The sequence below is a fragment of the Otolemur garnettii genome, unplaced genomic scaffold, assembly GCF_000181295.1.
Source record: "Otolemur garnettii isolate 467f Iridium unplaced genomic scaffold, OtoGar3 scaffold00191, whole genome shotgun sequence".
Lineage (NCBI taxonomy): Eukaryota > Metazoa > Chordata > Mammalia > Primates > Galagidae > Otolemur > Otolemur garnettii.
Genome location: NW_003852586.1, coordinates 577,071 through 595,460, shown reverse-complemented (window position 1 = coordinate 595,460; position 18,390 = coordinate 577,071). Strand labels below are relative to the sequence as shown.

Below are 18,390 nucleotides of genomic sequence, written 5' to 3'. Positions count from 1 at the left end.
CTACTTTGTGCTGTAGTGAGAACTGGGAGAAGGGGTCACTACTCTGTGCTGTAGTGAGAACTGGGAGAGGGGGTCGCTACTTTGTGCTGTAGTGAGAACTGGGAGAGGGGGTCGCTACTTTGTGCTGTAGTGAGAACTGGGAGAGGGGGTTGCTACTTTGTGCTGTAGTGAGAACTGGGAGAGAGGCTTGATACTTTGTGCTGTAGTGAGAACCGGGAGAGGGGGGCGCTACTCTGTGCTGTAGTGAGAACTGGGAGAGGGGGGTCGCTACTCTGTGCTGTAGTGAGAACTGGGAGAGGGGGGGTCCCTACTTTGTGCTGTAGTGAGAACTGGGAGGGGGTTGCTACTTTGTGCTGTAGTGAGAACTGGGAGAGGGGGTCGCTACTTTGTGCTGTAGTGAGAACTGGGAGAGAGGCTTGGTACTCTGTGCTGTAGTGAGAACTGGGAGAGGGGGTCGCTATAGCTACTTTGTGCTATAGTGAGAACTGGGAGAGGGGGTCACTACTCTGCTGTAGTGAGAACTGGGAGGGGGGTCACTACTTTGTGCTATAGTGAGAACTGGGAGAGGAGGTCGCTACTTTCTGCTGTAGTGAGAACTGGGAGAGGGGGTCGCTACTTTGTGCTATAGTGAGAACTGGGAGAGGGGGTCTCTACTTTGTGCTGTAGTGAGAACTGGGAGAGGGGGTCGCTACTCTGTGCTGTAGTGAGAACTGGGAGAGGGGGTCGCTACTTTCTGCTGTAGTGAGAACTGGGAGGGGGGTCGGTACTTTGTGCTGTAGTGAGAACTGGGAGAGGGGTCGCTACTCTGTGCTGTAGTGAGAACTGGGAGAGGGGGTCGCTACTTTCTGCTGTAGTGAGAACTGGGAGGGGGCTCGGTACTTTGTGCTGTAGTGAGAACTGGGGGGAGTCGCTACTTTGTGCTGTAGTTAGAACTGGGGGGGTCGGTACTTTCTGCTATAGTGAGAACTGGGAGAGGGGGCTCGGTACTTTGTGCTGTAGTGAGAACTGGGAGAGGAGGTCTATACTTTCTGCTGTAGTGAGAACTTACATTCCAACAGAATGACACAGGAGCAGTGTCAGTGCAACATGGGCAATTTTTAGTTAGAGTCATACTAAAAAGGGAGCTAGTAAAAATTATTCTTTTTGTTCTTAAGACTAAAATTAAAATTTCACAAAAAGTTCTAGGTAGGTTGTACTTTAAAATGGCCAATGAACCTCCATTACCGACTTTCTCCTGACATTGACTACCTCCTTAAGTTGACCTAATTTTCACAGACTGGACGTGTACCACATGTGTGCATCAGCACAGTAGGCCTGGGTTCTGTGCTGACCACCTCTGTGTGTTGACCAGCTGTTACAGTCTCCTGGGTGGTCATTTATAGAGGGTCTGCTGTGTATGGGAAAGCTTTAGCTGGTCTGAACAAGTACTGTAGGCCTCTGTTCTTGAAAAGACTAAACCATAATTTTGTTGTTTAATTTTGCTTTCAACGAAAGATTAAACTGGTGTTGGTGTTCAAGTAACCAAATACTGGGGAAGATATTGTTTTACATTATTTTATTCTATTATGAAAAATAAAACATTACTGAAGAATTTGGGGAAAAGGATTTAAGAAAATCAATAACACTACTTCACATTTTGCATATTCTCTTTAAGTATTTTTATATAATTTGTATTTCTGGTACTTTTCATGAGAATACATGAAATTTTTTAATCTTATCTTTTTAAATTGAAAAATATAAACTGATTTAATATGTTGCTCATAGAAGAATTTGACTTATGTGAATTCACCATCATAACTGGGATTGAAAAAAGTAACAAGAGAACTCTGCATCTTTAAATATGAAATTAATACTGTAATATCTATTACTCTTTCACTAATGCCAATATCCCTGTATTCTGAATCTTTACCCTTTACATAAAGTGAGAAGTTGGAAATTTAGAAAATAATATATTGATATTGAATTTGAGGGTAACATTAAGAAAGGCCAAAAAATTAACTTTGTGGTCTTGTGACTGAGTTTTGTCTTTTGTCTTTGTTTTGCTTTATTTTTGTATCAGAGATGATCGTTGACCATCAAATTGAGACAGGCCTGTTGAAACCTGACCTTAAGGATAAGGTGACCTACACTTTGCTCCGGAAACACCGGCATCAAACCAAGAAATCCAACCTCCGGTCCCTGGCTGACATTGGGAAGACGGTCTCCAGTGCGAGCAGGATGTTCACCAGCCCCGATAATGGTAATGGGCCTGCTCTCTAGCCTGTCTCACTCACCTCTGCTGCATCTCTTGTTATTTTGTTCAGCTCCTCTTCATATTGCTTCTTTTCTCAAATTCATAGCTCATAGCCATTTCATGACTACAGATTTTACTCCTGGCCAGGCTTGCAGTCCTGCTGGGGAGACTCCCAGTGGCTGCTGTGGGCGGCCCGCACCATGTGCCCTGTGAGCTCCCTGCACGTCTGTCCCACCTGACTGAGAACAGCCTGGGATGGCTCTCGGACGAGACAGCTGAGTCTGTCTGATGTGCCACCAAGCTCCAGGATTATTGAACACGTCAGGAATAGGGTGGTTTGCCACAATTGGGAGAATAGTAAGGTGTGTGTGATAAATACCTTGAGATCTCAGGTTGCAGAGTGCTCGCTGGGTGTCTGGGAGGGGCCCTGCCTAGAGAAATGATCATTTCATCAAAGTAGGACTCACTGTTATTTTTACCACTTTTAAAACAACCAAGTGCTCTTGATATATAATAATGATTGTCAGATATGAGAATAAATTATCCAAGGTGGGATATTAACCCCGATACTTTACAGTAGGAAGGGGCTACATCCTTTATTACACGTACCAGGGTTTCCTGTAAAGTGTCTGTCTTCTGTAGGGGCATCTTTGTTTCAGGTAAGTTTCATGGTTGGGAGCATCTGGGAAGAGAGGGGTCGGTTTCCACAGAGTGTGGGAAGGGAAGGGGGGTGGGAGGAGCTGCTGAGCGCTGGGCCGGGGAGCTCGGTCGAGACGCCCACCCACCCCAGTCTCTATTAGTATTAAGAAACATGAGTAAAAGAAGGGATTTTAATACACTGTCCTCAGCTACACTTTCAGAATGGAAGAGGAGGCTCTCATGAATCGTGTGGACTGAATTTTAACTCTGGCACTTTGTTTCTGGATATGAAGGTTTTTGATTTGATGGTTGGCTGAGAGAAAACTGAATATTAGCCAACTTTTGCTTTTTTTTTTAAAGCAAAACTGGTTATAAACAAATAACTAAAATAAAATGATGTTTATAAAAGTATTCACAAAAAAGAAAATCAAATCTAAAACTTTTCCACCAGCATTTGATGGGGTCTGCTATTAACTGGAATATTGTTGCTGACAGAAAATGTTTTGGTTTTTGTGTCTCTTCTTTTTTTTTTTTTTAATTGTGTTTTTGAAGAAAGGAGTTGTTTGTTGAAGGTCTGGAAAGGCTATCAGATGAATAGTTTGTTATAAACAATATCACAAATATTTTATTTCAAACAACAGCCTACATTCTTAAAATTATGGCAATTAAAAGTTGAGGCCCCTCTTTTCTATCTGATTTAATAAACCTCTTATATAAAATGAAATTCTAATATTTGGAGATGTTTTTTATCATGAAGTTGGTGGTAGTATAGAGAAGTGAGAAAGTGCGTTGTTGTGGAAGATTGCTGTATTTGCAGAGAACACAGGAGTGGGCATGGCCGTCAGGAGCCTTCCCGCCTGCGTGGTAAGCCTCACTTCCGTGGAGCTGCAGGAGTGTAGAGATGAGGAACCGTGGGCCTTGGAGGCCTAGATCTCTTGCTTTAGGAGAAAGTATTTGGATGTGGAGTACAGCCATGGAGTTGACAGCACTTGCCAGCCACCCCTCTGTCCCAGCAGTAGGTCTCTGCTTCAGAGGAGAGTGGCATTACCTTCCTCATGCACCTGTCATGGGGACATCAAAGGGCCACAGCTCCTTTGCAGCTCTGCGGTGGGTCAGCTCACACCTGACACCTGGAGCACCATTGGGCCTTTCTAAATGTGTTATCATTGGCATTAGTGTACCAAATCCCTCAGGGGTAAGATGTGGCTTTGAGAGATCCTATAATAACGAAATTTCAAACGCCTCCAAGGTACTTTACTATAAGTTATCAGAATAAGAGGTGTTTATTCTTAACTTGCAAGTTTACACAGTTACCTTTGTATCTTAGGATTTAATTACTAAATATGTTTAACAAATATGAAATGTTCTTAGGACATATTTTGAAAATAAAGAATCATAGAACTACTATAAATAGAATTATTGCTACTGTTTTCATAAACCAGAATCTTACACCTATTATAGTTGAAGCTAGATTCTAAAATCTTCCGGTAAAACCTAGATGAATTTGAGTCACTTTAGTCTTCTCTTGTCAGCTGGAAAATGGACTTGGCGACATTGCCAGGTTTGGTTACACTATCAACAGATAATGAATAGCTGAAGTTGGCAGAGGTGACTTCAGAGTTGAAAACGGTTTTGTTTCCCGCTGGTGTACTCTTCTCCACTCACAAGAACCAGCTGTGATCAGGGACGTTGCAAGCTGGTTGTTACATACCCATACTATTAAAAAGTAAATTATATGGGGTGGCGCCTGTGGCTCAAAGGAGTAGGGTGCTGACCCCATATGCCGGAGGTGGTGGGTTCAAACCCAGCCCCGGCCAAAAACTCCAAAAAAAAAAAGAAAAAGTAAAGTAAATTATATAAACATGGAGCTAAATAAGTATCTTAGACACAAATACAAAACTCAAAATTTGTTGCTTTCTACTTAGTTCACTATATTTTACTCTGACCAATGCCCTTAAGGTCATTTTCACGTCTTGTGTCTATTGGGTGGAAATGCTGTAAAATGTGAGATCTGCTCTCAGTGGCCATCAGTTGGTGGCTTGAAATCAGCCACGGGGGTAGTATTTATACCACAGAAACAGGCAAGTGCTGGGGATCATTGCTTAATTAATTAATTAATTAGTTTATTTGGTCAATTGTCTCTAGACTTTAAAAAGTGCTGGAGAAAATGCCAGTGAAGCAGATTGGACTCAGAAGAGTGGTGCCTATAGCTGCTGAAACATGAATCGCAGAAAAAATGGAAGAAATTTTTTTTCTGATAATCAAAAACTGTTACTCAGTTCAGTAAAAGTTACCCGCATTATTGACAGATGAGTGAGGTCTGATAAATGTCTTCTTTGTTTCACTGTTTCTTCTTAACATACGTGGTAATGTTAATCGACACGGGTGTTAGAATTAACTCACTTGCTAGCTGCAGCGGTAAGTCAGCCACTTGAGGCAGGTTCTCCCTCGTGTGCTGGCACACCACTGTTACCCGTAGCTAAAGACATACGTGTTTTTCAAAAGGAGTGAAAACTGTTTTTATTTGTAATATCAGAGAATAATCAGGCTAGCTTCTGAGATGTTAATTTTTATGAAATTGCTCATTGTTTGAAACATTTGTGAATTCTGATGGGAATGTCTGCCAGGTACTAAATTTTAGGCAAGTGGTCTAATTTCTCAGTGTACGAATTACTCGAGGCATTTCTGTAGAGTTAGTGCTGCATGAGGAATTAGTGAGTCTGACTTTTCCTCTGTCGGGTTTCTCTTCTCCTACTCCATAGTTCTCACTGCTGTTTTAAGTTGAACTATCAGAAATTGCCATTTTCATGGGTAAAATCAAATTGATTATCAGCAGTTTCACATGGTTTTATCTCATAATTTTGTTTGAGCTACTTAGTTAATAGTTCTATATAATTTTAGTTTATTATGAAAAAATAATGTTTAAACCTGGGAATTTTCCTTGGTAGTATTTAATAATCCAGAAAGACATATTTAGTTTTCCTAAAAAGTGAAGGTAAAGTTTATATTTAATTGATATTCATTCTCTGAACATTTAGTAAGATGTTTATAACACGGCTAACTGATAGTTCCATTTGAAAGAAATCTTGGTTTATATGATGGTCTGATGTTAAAAAAAAATTATTTCTCATTTAAATGGATACTTTTGATATGTATTTTTTTCCCTAAAGCTTATAAAAGGTGGCTGAGACCTGATTTAAAGATCAAAACCAACAAGGAACCTAAATTTCAGTATTTGCTTTCTCTACCTTGGTGGAAATTTGAGTAAAGGCATCATCAGTTTGTTCTTTTCCCCACTCCGTCATTTTCCCCTAGATCACTGTGGGGACCGGCTCCTCGCCCTCCAGCCCTGGGAGTGAGATGCTTTCTGCCAGGGTTGGCTTTGGCCATCTCACGAGACGCAGAATATGGATTTCATTTTTCTCCAATCCCATTTCATGACCTCAGTTTTTATTAGTGAAATTTCTTTTTTTCAATAGAAAATTGGAAAGGTAATTTAGCACTCAGTTTTGATACCTGCAAAGGAGAGATAATGAAAATTTAATGAGAAAATAGATATAAAGTGTTGAGAACGGCAACTGGCACATGATAATTGCTCTATGCAGGCTATTAAATTATAAACAATATGTTTGAGCATAATTAAGGCAGAATTCTCCTGTTGAGTAGGAGTGGTTTCTGGAGTGGCAGGTTCTTTGTGGCCCACTATTGGAGAAGGTGCTTATGGACAGGTGGGGTGCTGACCAGCTTGCTCTTCTGGGGGTAGGGGGGCGAGGAGGCCCCCTCTCATCACAGCCGCCCAGACCAGGCTGTCCCTTTGCTGGTTGCACTCTCTGTGAGATGGCAGTTGAGGTAGCCCTCCTGCCGCTGTGGAAGGCTGGCTGACAGCTGCTGTGTCGGGCTGGAGAAGGCGGCAGCTCCATGCCGGTGGCCAGCTCCTGGGCTACCACAAGCCTTTCTCCTGGTGCTTGGTGGTCTCTTCTGTGTTTCTAGGAACCAGGGTCTGCCCGTGATTAAACCTCGGGGGTTCATCTTCAGTTCACCGCTGTGCCCTCTTTTACCTCTGTCACATATGAGAACTCTGACCCACTTGCTCCTGCTCCTTGGTGCCTCTGCTCACTCCTGAGCTGGGCTCCTCTACCTAAGGTTGTCCAGCAGGCAGGATGCACCACTCAGCTCTCTCCCACGCTGCTGTTTTGATGTAAGCACATAGCACCTGTGGGTATTATTTGAAAGCATATCCGCTGCTGTTCTCTACAGTAGCATGGATAGTGGTTGGCAGTGGAGATAAAGCACATTTTTTTGTTGTTGTCAGTAGCAATTCTAGGCTCCATGGAAGTGTCTGTGGTGTTTGCTGGGCTGGTGTTGTGTGGGGTCTGGTTTCAGGTTAGGCCTATTCAAACTGTGTGGTTTGGATATCAGATCAAGCTGCCCTGGCAGTAGCAGGAATCACATCAGGCTGAGTCCCTTCTGCCCCCAAGGCCTGGCAGCGTTCTCTTTCCTTCAGAAATTCCTAGCTGTTTGTCTGGGCTTTGGGTTCCAGCTTGCCCAGTTGCTGTGGCTGGGTTGTTCTACTTCACAGGCCCCTGCCCATGCCCTTGAACTCAGACGTGGCCCCTGCACAGTGGGTATGGCAGGTATCCCTCCCTTCCCTCAGACTCTGTCCTCCGAGGACAGAGGCAGAGCAGCTCCCATCTTGCAGCTGTCAGGCCCATGTCCCCTAAAGATTAACATCATCTTTCCAGGTGCCCTTCTGTGCCCAGAAACCAGTTCTCGCATCCACTGTCCCCCATTCATTTTCACAGCTCAGAGGAGTATCCTGACCAGAACCCAGATGACGACCAAGCTCCTCCCCACCTTAGAATAAATGAGTTAATCTGTAGAAAGTTTCTAGAAGTGCCTGAGTGAAATTATTTCTTAATAACAGTAGCTATTGTTATATTTCCAATTCATCCATCAGCCACTATTCTTATTTTCCTTTATCCAGGAAGGTGACTGGTTTTCCAGATTTATAATATTCAGATCTTTAAATCACTTTTTTTCTCCACGGGGCATTTCTCCCTAGTATTTGCAATCTAGTCTACTCATTATCATAGTGAATACTCAGGCTTAAGAAATACTAAGTCAGGGAGTAGATATTTTTTGAAGCTAAAGGCCTGCTTTATAAATCCTCTTGAAGACAGGGTGCCATCTTTTCCAAGAGTTCATTCAATTCTTAATACTTATGGCATTGTAATTATGAACAATTTACAGTCTCCTTGAGACTTAGATTTTATATCAGTAAAATAAGAGTAGTAATGCTTTATCCTGTGTCTATAACCAGGAATAAATGAGACATTTTTATGAAAAGTATTAAATAAGTGTGCTGTGTGGCACTGCTGTGTCCCCGTGCGTTCAGCTGCTCTAGTAAAATACCTCAGGCCCTGTCTGTCAACCTTCTTTATCTCACGGTATACTTGAACCTATAGTAAAACTTACATGGCAAAATTAAATTATGTTTTAACCAAAACCAAAAGAGTTTAAAAAAGGAATGTACTTACTATACCTTTAACTTCTTTCAAAAATAATTTAATCATTGATTTTTAAGAATTTTCATGCTACACCAAAGATCCTGTCACAGCACAGCAGTTGAAAAATCACTGCCTTTGACTGACTAATTTATAAACAAATATATTTATTGCTGACAAAATCAGGGGGCCGTTAAGTCTAACATGAAGGTGGGCAGATGTGGAGCCTGCTGAGGCTGCTTCCCGGTAGGTGGTGCCTGCTGTGGACCCACAAGGTGGAGGGACCGGCTCCTCGGCCCTTGGCCACTTCCCATAGGCTCATCTTTTAAGGCTGTTGTGTTGGAAATTAGGCTCCATGTGAATTTTACAGAGACACAAACATTCAGATTGTAGCACACTGTAAGGAACAGCTCTTATTCAGACAGATTTTAATGGGCGACAAATTAGTAACTTTTAGACTTAAAATTCAGGACAGAGCTTCTACTCTGTCATTTTCTACCTCTCAGTTCCCTCCGCCGCTCCTCTTATGAATATATTCTTGGAGTTTTATTTTTCAAACAGTGCTACCTTTGCTGTCAACCTTATAGACACCAAATAACGCATGGGGGCTGTCACTGGTGGGCTTTGTGGTATTTTTAATTTAGAGCTGAAGATTGATCACTGTGTCTAAGCTATGATAGCACTTAGCATAGATGGCCGATGTTACCAGGAGATAAATGCATTTTGAAATTTTACTAATTGCTGGTCTGTTTTATACAGCCAGGGTCTGCGATAGAGCAAATGAACCAGAATATTCTGCCTGTTTTGTTCCTGCTCCTGTCAGTGCTCTCTTTTTCATTTTCCCTTTTCAGAAAAGCCATGTATTTAAAGGACACTGATTTGCTACTTGGAGCGATTTGTCTTCCAGGGTTTGAGACCCTTAGCAGAGACTCCCGAGCAACGTCTGGTGTCTGCTGGCCCTGCCAGTCTCTGGGCACAGGCCTGGGGCCACGGCTCAGGTGCTGTGAGGGTGAGAGAGAGAAGAGGAGAGGGAGGGCAGGAAGGTGAGGGAAGAAGGGAAGCAGAATGGAGACAGAGGCCTGAGCACTCGGCCTCCTTTACAGTGTCTCCCTACAGAGAGTTAAGTCTCCCAGGAGAGGCTGAGCACGCCTCATTGTCCTCACACCGACTTTGGGCACAAATACAGAAAACAAACAGGAGATCTTTTCAGTTCTATGAGACAAGTTTCTTAAGAGTCACATTTTGAATTTAAAGTTGAGCTTAAATTTGGCCAAGGTTTCTTCAGGGTGTTGGACAAGGAGGTCCTGGGGCAGTGGCAGCGGCAGCGCCTACATCTGAGCACCGTGTGCACCAGGGTTTGTCCCCATGGTGGTGCCGGCGTGTGTGTCCTCGTCTGCATTTGCAGTGACAGACCTGACACTCAGGAGTAGGAAGTAACTTCCCAAGCACAGCAAATGGAGCAACCGTTCAACTTTCTTCGGGACACTTTCCCTCCCACCTGTTACTGAGTCCAAGCCTCCTATTTTGTGTCTTCCTGTGACGTCTGAGGGCTCTGCAGGCCGTTCGCCATCTAGACAGGAATGCACACTGAGCATGGCACTCTGGCAAATGCCTTTTGTCTTGCCAGACAGAGATTTCTGGGCAATGTTTCTGTTGCATTTATAGAGGGAGCCTCATCCCTGCTGTCATCTTGGGCTGGGCTCTGGGCCCCATAGCATTGCTGAAGGCACAGTAGGTGCTCGGTAACTGCCCGACATACAAGATTACAATCCAGAGGAGCCCTAAAGCGTCACCAAAAATAAAGTTTATTTTTTTTAATAGGATTGTTTAAAGAAGCATTTTGCTGGAGAAGTTTTTTCGGTCTATTTGTGTGATTCAAGTAGAGACACCCTCACTTGAACAGATTTAGGACTGATGGTTTTGGAGAAGTTGGTCTCAAGGGGAACATGAGTCATTAAAAAAATCCTCTTCACACCACCTTTTCTACAGCCTCACTCTTGGAAACCGTCTCTCAAAAGTCTTTGGGACTGTGTCTTTCCTTGTCAAGTCACGAAAATATAAACCAGTTTTTACCTCGCTTATGCCTCTAGTCAGGCAAAAGTAATTTAGAAGAGAGTAAGACAGTAACAAAGCTAAGTTGTTTATTTTTGTATCTTAAGCATAGAAGAGGCACAATTAAAGCATTATCTGGAAAAGGCGTATGTACTATGTATCATTATGGTGGTATAATTATAGGAATTGTATCAGCTCTAGCTTTTGTGAAGATAAAATGTATGAAGATGAAAACATGAGTGGGTTACAGAGTCTGTACCTCTTCCTGAGCAGGACACAGAGGGTCTGACAGATAAAAATGTAGGTATTTGCTAATGTGAGTGACGACTGCCGTGGCTCCCAGTTTCCATGTGGTGAGTGGCCAGATGGCTCCCGTCAGGCCCTGCTGGGGACAGGTGCAGGCCTCCGCTCAGGTCCACCACCCACCGGCCCGCCTGCCTTTGGAGCCAGCATCTCTGCTCCTGAGTGCCGGGCTCCATTCCACTGTCCCCTGCACGGTGAGGCTCAGTGCGGGTAGAGGCTGCACATGCAAAAAGGAGTTTCCAGCCTTCATTCCCAGCAGATAGCACAGCAGCATGTTGGGGGACGGGCAGGGGGAGAAGGTGCTGGGGAGTCCCCTGCCTCCGAGTTTGGGGCTGCTGCTGACCCCGTTCACGCACTTTAGGAAGAAGGCCTGCTTTCAGTGATAAAGTCGGGGTAGCTGCATACTCAGTAGATGCTAAAGGAATGTGATTTCTAATTCCAAATGAATTAGAAACTAAAGGAAACGCCTCCTTTTGAAGAAGTGTGTTTCGTATTATTACCAGCTTCTGTCAGTTCCCTCTGATCTGGCCTTTGAGCAGGGCTTTGCTTGGGTCGAGCTGAAAGGACACCAGGTAGTTAGCCTCTCTTATTTAAGGAAGCCCACAGGAGCGTTGGCTCTCTAAGCAAGTCCTTTAGTTGTCAAAAAATAGAAGGTGGGGCAGCGCCTGTGGCTCAAAGGTGTAGGGCGCTGGCCCCATATGCTGAGGGTGGCAGGTTCAAACCCAAGCCTGGCCCAAAACTGCAAAACAAAACAAACACACAAAAAATGAAATAGAAGGTGAAAGTTGGTCAGCATGATAATAGACATTTCTAAATACCTCCCTCTTGACAAAAGCAATTTTGGAATAATCTCAACTGGTTCATTTCCCTTTTTCATTTTTCTTAGTGCAATAAAAACTTGCGAAGAACTTCAATTATGGGAAACAATTAAAAATTCAGATTGCAAAGAGAAGACACCAGATGTCCCTCAGACAGGTGCTGTGCAGACGGCCTGCCCACAAGTCCCGGCGTTATTTACAGCTTTTAAACACAGACCCATGTTTTCTGGATTTTATAACATGCTGAATGTTTCTGGATTTTATAACATGCTGAATGCCCAAATTTGGCCACAAACTTACATTACTTTGTAAATGGTTCAATTTAAAACTTGACCTCCTAAGTCACCAGGAGCCGTAAAAAGACCATTTTACTGCCTGGTCGTTTGCATACTGTGTGAGTAATTATCTAATAATTGCTTTTTTTTGGATATGCCTTAATTGTTTGTTGCCTTAATCATTTAATAACTATATTATTAAGGAAAAAAATCACTTTCCAGTCAAATCCCATGTAGTCTCCAACTTCCAGCCATGGAAGGGGACCTAAGCTGCCTCTTCCTAGCCCTGGAGAGTGGCAGTTAATAAGAATGTAAAATAAACGACCTGCCCAGTGGGGAGTTTCAGGAGGAAGCAGCTGGTGCTGCCAGCTGATGAAATGCAGCTGGAGGGGCCCCACACGGACTCAGCCTGCAGCTCCCTTTACCTGCGGTGGGCAGAGGTGTGGTGCGGTGCACCTCGTGTTATGGTCACAGGGAAGTAAGTGTTAGGGCCCTCAGGGAGGATGAACATGCCTTCCTAGACCAGTTTGTCTGATATTAATTTATTGGGATCCCAGTCTCATGTTTCTGAAGGGCTGAAAAACAGGAAATTGAAAGCCAGTTCTGTATTCCACAAGGGGAGTACTTCGAAGCACGTGTGTAAAATGTTGCTTTCTGCACATGCCCAAGAGCCCCGGAGGGTACGGTGGGTAGATGGCGAGAACACTGCTCACCAGCAGGACGCCCGGCCTCGTGCTCCCCACACTGCGTGTGTCCCTCTGTGCTGCAGAGTCATCCCTGGTGACGGTCTTGCCTTCCATGTTGAGATCAGTGCTGTGCGGAGCTTTCTGCTTCTGGATGTGGTCTGTTCTGTGTGTCAGGGCCGCGGGGGAGATCAGCCCCTGGTGCTTGGGGAATGGTAATGACTGAAGTTTTTTTTGAGCCTTTTTCATTCTGCGTTGGGATTTGTTCCACCTCAGGGTGCAGGTGGCGGGAGGGGTGTGTCACTGTGCTATGTCACTGCTGTCCTTTAACCGCTTGTGTGATTTGCTCCAGCGTCTCTCTTCTTCATTAACGCTTCCACCCTCATCCTTGCTGTGGCTCATGTGCCCTCCTCCTCCTGTCTCCTGCTCTGACACTAAAGCTCGCAGCCCACTTGAGAACTCAGTGCCCTGCCTAGCAACCCGCACCTTGGACGATGACCCGGGAGCGCGGCGCAGTCCCAGCGTGGGATGGCTCAGTAAGTCCGTGCCCGGGGCGAGGTGGAGGTGGTGGAGCGGGAGGCTGGGCAGGAAGGCCGGGCTCCAGGGCTCTGAGCGGAGGGCATCCTCGAGGATGCTGGAAAGGGCATGAGGTAAAGATTCTTAGGCTCACAATTACGTATTCCTCCTGCTGTCCAAGAGGGCAGAAATAAAGAACTTTCTGAGTGCTCTGTTCTGAATTCAAGTCGAGAACCTTGGTAATGGTTTGGATTGAGGGTTGGGTGGCTCCTGACACCCTCCGTTGGAGGCTTTCCTGGGCCTGGATTTCCCCCGGGGGTCCCGGCCCTTTTGCCTACCGGGGCTGTGAGGAAGGTCACTGGGGTGGGGGTGTCTCTGAGGTCCTTTGGAAGCATTCGAGTGCTGGGTAAGAGATAAAGGTCACTAATTTCATGATCTTAGAGCCTTCCAGTGCTCAGTCTGTGCCAGGAAGACAGATGTGGTACGGACAACAAAAAAGGAGCCTACGATAGGATGTTTACCCAATAAAAACAGAGAGCTTTGTCAAGAGACAAGTTTTTACACCTGAAACCACAAGAGAAGAGGATGCATAGAGACTGTGGCCACCCCCGACATCTGGGTTGACATGTGATGTGAGCAGCTCAGCTGTCAGGAGCCACGTGACGGTCTCAGGGTTTAACTGTTTGTGATTCTACTCCGTGTCATAAGCCTACTGATTTAAGCTTTTTGCTGTTGTAGCCTGAGAACATTTTACTTTCCTGTCTTTTCTGTCTGACTTAATGGGGGAAGTTCTAGTTCATCTTAAAATAGCATTTGTTGAGCTGCATTCTTCCAGAGCTTCTCTTGAAGTAAATTTCACATTTTTAGAAACTGTATTAATCATCTCTATGCCTGAGAGAGATGTAAATATAACAGAGCCTCACAGTGGACCACCTCCCTGCACTGACCTTCTCCTTAAGTTGACCTAATTTTCACAGGCCGACTCGTGTGTCTCAGCACAGCAGGCCTCGTTCCTTATGGTGACTACTGCCGTGTGTTGGCCTGCCTGCTGCAGCCCCTGGGGTCACTTACTGAGGTCCTACTGTGTGGGAGCTGCACAGAGGAGCAGGGTTTCCAGAGGTCATCCCTGCCCTCAGGAGGCGGGATGCAGGAGGGTGACAAGTAAAGGACTGGACACACACACAGGACTGGGGAGTGTCCACTTGGCCAGGGAATGGCCATGGTAGAAAAGGCTGATAAAGAAGGTGTTTTTGGTGCTATATTTTAAAAGAAAAGTATGAGTTTGGTGGGTCCATAAAATAGAAGCTTGCATAGTAATTTGTTTTAGAAAAATAAAAGTTGCAAACGTCAGTTCATTCCTTTTCTGGCACAAACACTGAGTTAAGTACTTTGAGATACTTTGTCTTCCAGCTTATTGCTGGGTAGGTCCAGCCTCTGTGCTGCAGTTGGTTTCTGCTATCCCAGGATCACCTTTTCAGGTGATCCTACCCACACTATTCAGCAAGACATGGATGAAGCTGTCTTTCTGTGAAAGGGTTGTAAAAACAAAGGGGTCTCTCAGGCTGTGCAGTTCCCCGGTGCCTGGGTTCCCCACCTGGAGACTCGCCCCTGGCTGTTCCATGGTCTCTCAGGTGTCACTGTGCACATTCTTTTGTTTCAGCTCCTTACAGGGCTCCCGTGAGGTCTGGGGCTGCGTCTTGCGTTGAGTCTCCTCCTGGGCAGAGTAGAGCCAGTGCTTGCAGCATAGGCACCCTGCCAGAAACGGGCGGCGATCCGTGAGGCTCTGTCATCTCATTAAGAGCCCCCAACAGCCCCCAGTGTCTACTACGGCCGTCTTGGCCACAGCCGCCCAACTGAAGTGACTCTTGTTTACTTTTAAAAGCTGTTTCCCCATATTTCTGCATGTCCTGGTCTGATGAACTTGATTATCAGTTTATTTTGGTAGTTAACAAGGTTACTTTAAAAAAAAAACTACCAAAAAATATTAGGTAAAGAACAGATATATAACAAGGTTTATTTCTGTGTTCTTAGTAAGATATTTTCATGCCTGATGTGACTTGAAGCGACGTCCTCCCTTCAGACAGCTTCCTTTCCAGTCGCTGTTGAGGAAAGAGCTCTCGTCCTTTTCACGTTGTGCTTCTTGTCTGAGTTGTCACCTGAGGCCAATGTGAGTTTATAGCTCACATCCATTTCAGTTGTCACCAGCTGTTGAGTGAGAAGTTGAACAAAACCAGAGATGACCTCCCTGGCAGGTCTGGAGACCAGCTTTGGCCACTGAGAACAAGACGGGATTTTACCTCTAAGTTTCAGACAAGCTGATACCCAACCTCAGGCTTTCCCTGAGTAGAGCGTCAGCTCATGCCTGTCCTGTGGATCCAGAATGGCCCTTCCCTCTCTCTCGTCTGTGGGTTCACTGCGACCCCTCACAGCCAGCACCTCCACAGCCCTCGAGAGCACTCGTGCCCTGCTACAGTTCCTAACAGTGAAGTTAGTTGCTTTTGTCAGGGCCCCACTTCTGAGGAGCAGCTGAGTTCAGCGCTGTTTTTCTGGCATGGCATGTGCAAGCTCCTGGCACCTGTCTTCACTTGTGTTGTGTGTGTCTGCAGTTTGCAAATCTGCCTCCTAGGGACCTGGTCTTTGTTCAGTGTTTTGCTTTATAGGGACTTACCCAGTGTTTCATGTTATTATTTTAATTTTCGTTATTAATAATACTGTCTGTTGTTTTTTTAATGAGACCACAGTAATATAACTTTAGATTATTGTTTCAGCCTACATCAGGTTACAGAGTTAAGATTAGAACTAAAGAGCTGAATCGTAAGACGTCTTTTGCCTTTAAGAAACTTAGAAAATTTCTTTCTCTGTGGGCATTTCTGGAAGTAAGCACTTCATACTCTTTCAACTTTGGGGGCATTTACTGACTAAATAAAAATTATAATTTTTCACTGGCTCTGAAGTTTCCATAAAAAGTTTTGAAACTTTTTTAGCAAAATGGTGAACTCAGAGAGTTCATTTTTCATCCGTTCACCTGAGCAGCTCTTCACCGGTGTGTCCTCTCCTGGGCACGTGGTTCAGTCAGAAGGATGGGGGTGGGAGACACTCAGAGGTGACAGTTCCAGAGAGGCCGTGGTCAGGGCCAGCGGGGAGCAGGAGGACAGACCGGCTTATAGATGGTGAGGACCACAGCCGTGTGGAAAATGGATGGTGGGGCATACAAAAAGAAGTAGGAAAAGAATTCTTTTAGGAAGATGGACTTTTCGGCGGACATTGAGGGTGGGTCATATTTCCATAAATGGAGATTGTAGTAAGAGCGATCCAAGACATTGAAAGACCCCAGGAGGCTGAGGGGAAAATGACAGGCGACCACGTTGTTCAGAAAGTGTGAAGGAGAGTTTGCCTGACAGACATGTCGAATCAGCAGACAGGGCGAGAGCAGGGTGCTGCAGAGTGAAGCGGGCAGCGTCATGGGCCGCTTGTGGAAGGCCTGTGAGAGTCTTTTAGCATGGAGATAGCTTGGTCAGACCTTTGTGTTAGGACGTTCATCTGCCAAGGGTTCTTTCTTAGATGGGAGAGAATTAGGAGGTAATGCAGCAGATCAGAAATGGAGGAGATAGGGATCCAGCCAGGATGACTGCTGTGCAGGTGGAGAGGAGGAGGTGGGGAGGTGGGGGGGCCCATTTTAGGGGCAATATACCGAGACTTGACACCTGCCCCAAGGTGGGGGAGGCAGAGGCAGGACTCTGGCTTGGCTCAGGTTTTGAGCTGGAAACCAGGAAGAAGATAGGAGGCTGTTGTGGTAATGATGACGGGTTCACAGAAGCATGGCGGTCAAGATTTCTGCCCCATCATACTTCTGTGGCCGTCTTTGAAGATAAATTTTGCTAGGATATTTATTATGGGGTGAGACTTTTCCAGATTTCTTAGCTTGGTGTTTTTCAGCTCTGTCTAAACCTTTAGTTGAGGTAGAGAATAACAACTATGTCACGGATATCTTCACTGTCCGGGGAGTTTAGAGCATTTACATTATAATCCCAGACATCTCTTTTTTCTACCCTGTTTCTTTCAGATGCAGACTTGTTCTTGAATGGAAATATTATTTAGGTCACTTATGGTACCATTTCCATATACATTTTTTGGCCTTTAAAAGTCAAAACAATTCTAAGTACAGCTTTAAAAATTCTCTGGCTGTAGCTTTTTATAGTCATAATTTTCAAAAGACTGTAGGAAATAAAAATCTTTCAGCAACCTGCTATCTATCTTCAGACTTTATAGTTAACATAAGACATTCAGAAAACTTATGTGCTGTGCAAAAATGAGTTACAACAGTCTTAAAATACAGACAGTCTTAGCCACTTTTTTTTTAAGGACTTAACTGTTTATCCTCGGTTTCTGAAAGAGGTCTCATGAATTATTTCATTGATATCTCATGTTATATTTGTAATGAACTGAAGTATGTGCTGACTCTAGAAAGCTGATAGGGACACTCAGGAGAGAGAAGGAATCAAAACTTGGAAATTGTGTTATTTTTCAGAGCACAGGGGACCTGAAGGAGATTTTAAAAGGCACAGATTTGGAAAAACATTGGCAGTCTGCTGAAATTACAAAATATGTTTTGTTGTTTTTTTTTCCTGCAATAAGGAGACTTTGGGATTTGTGAGGATTCAAATTTTTGCTTGACACATGGTGATGTGTGTAATGTATTTGTAACCCACTCTCCCTCTCCTGGAGAGGACCTGCCTACTCCTGGCCATCCTCTTCCTTTCAGATTTGGACCCTTATAGTAAGGGGGTCGTGCATTCCCCCTTCCCTCCGCCCACAGTGAGCCACCGACCCACTGACCGGGGCAGGGTCACCTCTGTGACGTTGCTGGCCTCCGTGTCCTTTCCCATCTCTGTGTATTTAGTTCAGGCCCTTATTTCCTTCTGCTTGGTCTAGTGCAGTGCTGCTCTGGGGCCCTTCTTCTGGTTGGGTATATGGAGCACGTCTTAGACTGTTCCTGCAGTTAATCTCATCACACCAGACTGACATGTTGCCTCTCATGGGAAAATGTTCAAAGACATCTTAATGTGTCTTAGACAATGTCCAAACTCCTGAGTGTGGCACTCAGGGCCCACTGCACAGTGCCCAGCTGGACCACTGACTGTGGCCCTCGAGGCCCACTCCACAGTGCCCGGCCGGACCGCTGACTGTGGCCCTCGAGGCCCACTCCACAGTGCCCGGCTGGACCGCTGACTGTGGCCCTCGAGACCCACTCCACAGTGCCCGGCCGGACCCCTGAGTGTGGCCCTCGAGGCCCACTGCACAGTGCCCGGCCGGACCGTTGACTGTGGCCCTCGAGGCCCACTCCACAGTGCCCGGCCGGACCCCTGA

General features: G+C 45.1%; 1 protein-coding gene across 1 annotated transcript in view; it reads left to right on the top strand.

Moving 5' to 3' along the window:
- Positions 1-18,390, top strand: part of SLC4A4 (solute carrier family 4 member 4) — a 353,144-nt gene that overhangs the window by 153,242 nt on the left and 181,512 nt on the right. The window contains exon 6 of the mRNA XM_023507587.1: positions 2,060-2,239. Within this exon, the coding sequence (XP_023363355.1) occupies positions 2,060-2,239 (180 nt within the window). The remainder of the gene's footprint in view (positions 1-2,059; positions 2,240-18,390) is intronic.